The sequence below is a fragment of the Solanum stenotomum genome, chromosome 1 (genome assembly GCF_019186545.1).
Source record: "Solanum stenotomum isolate F172 chromosome 1, ASM1918654v1, whole genome shotgun sequence".
Lineage (NCBI taxonomy): Eukaryota > Viridiplantae > Streptophyta > Magnoliopsida > Solanales > Solanaceae > Solanum > Solanum stenotomum.
The window spans coordinates 84,235,128-84,240,185 of NC_064282.1; the positions used below are offsets into that span (position 1 = coordinate 84,235,128).

Genomic DNA, 5,058 nt, shown 5'->3' on the forward strand with positions numbered 1-5,058 from the left:
TACTGGTGTAAATAAATGTAATTTGTTATAAATCCTTTGTATTATATATGTGAATTATCCATTAGATTTATCCAAACAAATTGGATTTATGTATAGGTGCTTCCAATGTGATAAGAACTTCTAAGATAACTATGTATCTACTAATTAGATAACTTTTGGGAGTGATATCTCAACACTATAAATAGAGATATCACTTACCATTTGGATGACACACTTGAATAAGAAAAGTTCTCCATTCTCTATACTTCTTGTCTTCTTCTTCTTATTATATTATATAGCTTTCTTTTATAATACGTTATCAGCACGAAGTTGCTACTTGCAAAGGTATTATATAAATGTTCTTATTTAATTCACTTATTCTCTCATAATCTCATCATGTCGAATTTATCCAAACTTGAGTTTGTGGCACTAGATATCTCTGGAAAAAATTACCTTTCATGGGTTCTCGATGTTGAGATTCATTTAGCTGCTAAAGGTCTTGATGCCACCATTACTCAGGGAAATGAAGCATCAAATCAAGATAAGGCGAAGGCTATGATTTTCCTTCGTCATCATCTTGATGAGGGCCTAAAGATTGAATATCTGACGGTAAAAGATCCACTTGAATTGTGGACTGATTTGAAGGGGAGGTATGACCACCTAAAGGCAACAGTATTGCCAAGAGCTCGTTATGAGTGGATGCACTTACAGTTTCAAGATGTTAAGATCGTAATTGAATACAACTCTGTTGTATACAGAATAACCTTCCAATTGAAATTATGTGGGGGGACTATAAAAGATGAGGGTTGGAAAATACACTTACTACTTTCCATGCCTCAAATGTGATATTACAACAACAATATCGTGAAAAGGGTTTTCAGAAATACTCTGAACTGGTCTTATGCCTTCTGGTGTCTGAGCAACATAATGCCCTTTTAATGAAAAATCATGAAGCTCGTCCCACGGGAGCTGCTCCGTTACCGGAAGCAAATGTGGTAGAAACACATGATCAATCTGAAGTAAAAAGAGATGATCATCGAGGCTATAATAATGCACGAGGACGTGGCAAAGATAAGAGGCGATACAACAATCGTCGAGGTGGTGGTCATAATTAAAGGGAGAACAACATGAGTTCTCAAAATAACCCCCCCAAAAGTAATTGACATCGTCGTGGCATGAAAGGCCATTGGAAGAATGAATGTCGCACACTGAGCATTTTGCTAGGCTTTACCAAATTTCCTTTAAAAGAAAAGGAAATAAAGGTGGTGCCTCATCTTCCAATGCTCGGGTTGAGTCACATTTGACTCTTAAAGATAATGATAAGCCGAGAACATCTCAGAAATATGATAAGGATGTTGAAGCAAATTTGGCTTTAAAGGATGATGATTTTGATGGCCTTGGTGATATTACTCATATGGAAGTTGATGACTTCTTTGGAGATCGAAACTAAAGTTTGATCTTTTGGCTGGGGAATGTAGTTTGTTGCTATTTTACTTATGTGTTTTTAATTATCATGTTCTTCTTTATGTTGAAGTATTTAAATTTTCGTTATTAGTTTTGTTTCGTACTTCTTTTGATGTATATTTATTTTAATGAAAATTAATAGAAATCCCCAGTTGTCGATTGGATTCAAGATGAGTAATGGAGATGTATGCCTTCTTGATAGTGCTACAACGCATACTATATTAAAAGAAAAGACATACTTTTTTCTAATTTGGTCATGAAAATGGCATATGTCAACACAATATCAAGTAGTACAAAATTAATTGAGGGCTCTGGAAGAGCGATCTTATTACTACCTGGAGGGATAATATTGACCATTGATAATGCATTATATTGTAGTAAGTCTCAAAGAAACTTATTAAGTTTCAAAATTATTCGCCAAAATGGCTATCATGTTGAGACGGCTAATGAAGGAAAGATTGAGTACCTTTATATTACTACAATTAATGTAAAGAAGAAAACTGTGCATGAAAAATTACCTGCACTTTCTTTTGGGTTGTACTATACAAGTATAAGTACAGTTGAATCACATGCCGTAGTAAACAAAAGGTTTGCTAATTTTAATGATTTTATCATTTAGCATGATTGGTTGGGCCATCCCGAATTTAATATGATACACAAAATAATTGAGAATTCACATGGGCACACCTTAAAGAGACCAAATATCCTTCAGTCAAAGGAATTCTCTTGTGTTGCCTGTTCGCAAGGAAAGTTGATCATTAAACCATCAATAGTTAAGGTTGGAATTGAATCCCCTACGTTTCTGGAAAGTATACATGGTGATATATGTGGACCAATTCAACCTGCATGTGGACCCTTTAAATATTATATGGTCTTGATAGATGCCTTTACAAAATGGTCACATGTGTGCTTATTATCAACTCGCAACATGGCTTTTGCAAAATTGTTGGCACAAATAATAAGATTAAAAGCACAATTTCCAGACTATACAATAAAGACAATCCGTCTAGATAATGCCGGTAAATTTACATCTCAGCCATTTAATGATAATTGTATGTCTACTGGTATAATAGTTAAACATCCAGTTGTGCAAGTTCATACTCAGAACGGCCTAGCAGAATCATTGATTAAACGTCTGCAATTGATAGTTAGGCCATTGCTAATGAGAACAAAGTTGTCTGTGTCTATGTGGGGGAATGTTATTCTGCATGCAGCAGCACTTGTGCACATAAGGCCAACCAATTATTATGAATTCTCCCCATTACAATTGACTTTTGGTCAAGAGCCAAACATTTTTCATCTTAGAATTTTTGGATGTGTGGTATATGTTCCAATTGCTCCACCACAACGCACAAAGATGGGGCCCCAAAGAAGATTGGGGATATATATTGGGTATGAATCTCCTTCAATCATAAAATATTTGGAGCCTATGACTGGAGATTTATTTAAGGCAAGATTTGCTTATTGTCATTTTGATGAATCAATATGCCCAACATTAGGGGGAGAACATAAGCAGCTGGGAAAAGAGATAGATTGGAATGTATCATCACTATCTCATCTGGATCCTCGAACAAATCAATGTGAGCAAGAAGTTCAAAAAATAATTTATTTACAGAATATTGCGAATCAACTGCCAGATGCTTTTACTAATCTTCCAAGAATTACTAAATCGCATATTCCAGCTGCTAATGCTTCAGTTCGAGTTGATTTCCTGACGGAATAAATTGTTAAGGCAAATGAGTCTATACCACATTTAAAGCGTGGTAGACCAATTGATTCCGAGGATAAAAATACTCGAAAGAGAAAAGGAATAAATGATCAAGATGATCATAGGTTGAAAGAAATTTCTCAAGATAAGACCCGAGTCATAACACATGATGAAACCTCCGAGGAGGTTCAAACTTCTAAAAATAATGAAATTTCAATTAATTATGTCTCGATGAGAAAGAGGTGATACCGAAATAATGTTATGATTGACAACATATGTGCTTATAATGTTGCTATTGAAATAATGCAACAGGATAAAGATTTTGAGCCAAAATCTGTTAACGAATGTAGACAGAGAAATGATTGGCCAAAATGGAAGGAAGCAATTCAAGAAGAATTGGCTTCACTAGAAAAACGTGAAGTTTTCAGACCAATAATCTGAACACCTAAAGGTATCAAGCCAGTGGAGTACAAATGGGTTTTTGTGCGAAAAAGATTTGACAAAGGTGAAGTTGTAATATATAAAGCCCGACTTGTTGCTCAAGATTTTTCTCAAAGACCTAGCATTGATTACATGGAGACATATTCTCCTGTGGTAGATTTAATCACCTTCAGATATCTCATAAATCTGGAAGTTCATGAAAAGCTTGAAATGTGCCTAATGGACGTTGTCACAACATATCTATATGGCTCATTGGACCATGACAATTTTATGAAAATTCCTGAAGCATACAAAGATTCAAGAGAGACTTGTTTAATAAAGCTTCAGAAATTTTTATATGGATTGAAACAGTCAGGGAGGATGTGGTACAATCGTCTGAGTGAATATTTGCTAAAGAAAGGGTACAAAAATGACCCGATTTGTCCCTGCATTTTCATTAAATGGTCAGAGTCTGAATTTGTTATAATAGTTGTGTATGTTGATGATTTGAATATCATTGGGACTCGTAAAGAGCTGTTAGAAGCCGTGGAGTGTCTGAAAAGAGAATTTGAAATGAAAGATCCCGGCAAGATAAAATTTTGTCTTGGCCCACAGATTAAGAATTTGCCAAATGGAATACTTGTCCATCAATCAACATACACAGAAAAGATATTAAAGCATTTTTACATGGATAAATCACATCCATTAAGTACCCCAATGGTGGTAAGATCGTTTGACATCAAAACAGATCCATTTCGACCTCAAGAGAAGGATGAAGAGCTTCTTGGTGATGAAACTCCATATCTTAGTGCAGTCGGGGAACTAATGTACCTTGCTAACAATACTCGACCAGATATTTGTTTTGCAGTGAGTTCACTGGCAAGATTCAGTTCCTCCCTAACAAAAAGACATTGGAATGGTGTTAAACACATACTTAGATATCTTTGAGGGACCATGGACATGGGTTTATTCTATTCCAATGAATCCAAGTCAGAACTGATTGGTTATGTAGATGCCGGATATTTATCTGATCCGCATAAAGCTCAATCTCAAACAGGCTATTTGTTTACGTGTGGAGACATAGCAATATCTTGGCGATCAATGAAGCAAACGTTGGTATCCACTTCTTCGAATCATGCAGAAATAACAGCCATCCATGAAGCAAGTCGAGAGTGTGTCTGGTTGAGATCAATGACCCACCATATTCAGGAAATGTGTGGCTTTTCTTTGAAAAAGAATATATCAACCACAATGTACGAAGATAATGCTGCATGTATAACTCAATTAAAAGGAGGATACATCAAAGGAGACCGGACAAAGCATATTTCACCAAAGTTTTTTTCACACATGATCTTCAACAAAATGATGAGATAGAAGTTCAACAAATTCGTTCAAGTGATAATCTTGTTGATTTATTCACTAAGGCATTGCCAACATCAATGTTTGAGAAGTTGAGATACAAGATTGAAATGCGTCGTCTCTGAGAT

General features: G+C 35.4%; 1 protein-coding gene across 1 annotated transcript; it reads left to right on the forward strand.

Annotated features, from left to right (window-relative positions):
• The first annotated feature begins 375 nt into the window (after positions 1-375).
• LOC125857790 (uncharacterized) lies at positions 376-1,094 on the forward strand. Its single transcript, XM_049537435.1, has 2 exons — positions 376-708; positions 900-1,094. Exons 1-2 carry the CDS (start codon positions 376-378, stop codon positions 1,092-1,094), a joined length of 528 nt encoding a protein of 175 aa, XP_049393392.1.
• The last annotated feature ends 3,964 nt before the right edge of the window (positions 1,095-5,058 follow it).

Excerpts from the sequence above, each read along its gene's own strand:
- LOC125857790 (XM_049537435.1), top strand. The coding sequence starts at position 376 with ATGTCGAATTTATCCAAACTTGAGTTTGTGGCACTAGATATCTCTGGA. Across the intron at positions 709-899 it reads AGTTTCAAGATGTTAAGATC|CAACATAATGCCCTTTTAAT; the intron begins GTAATTGAATAC and ends CTGGTGTCTGAG.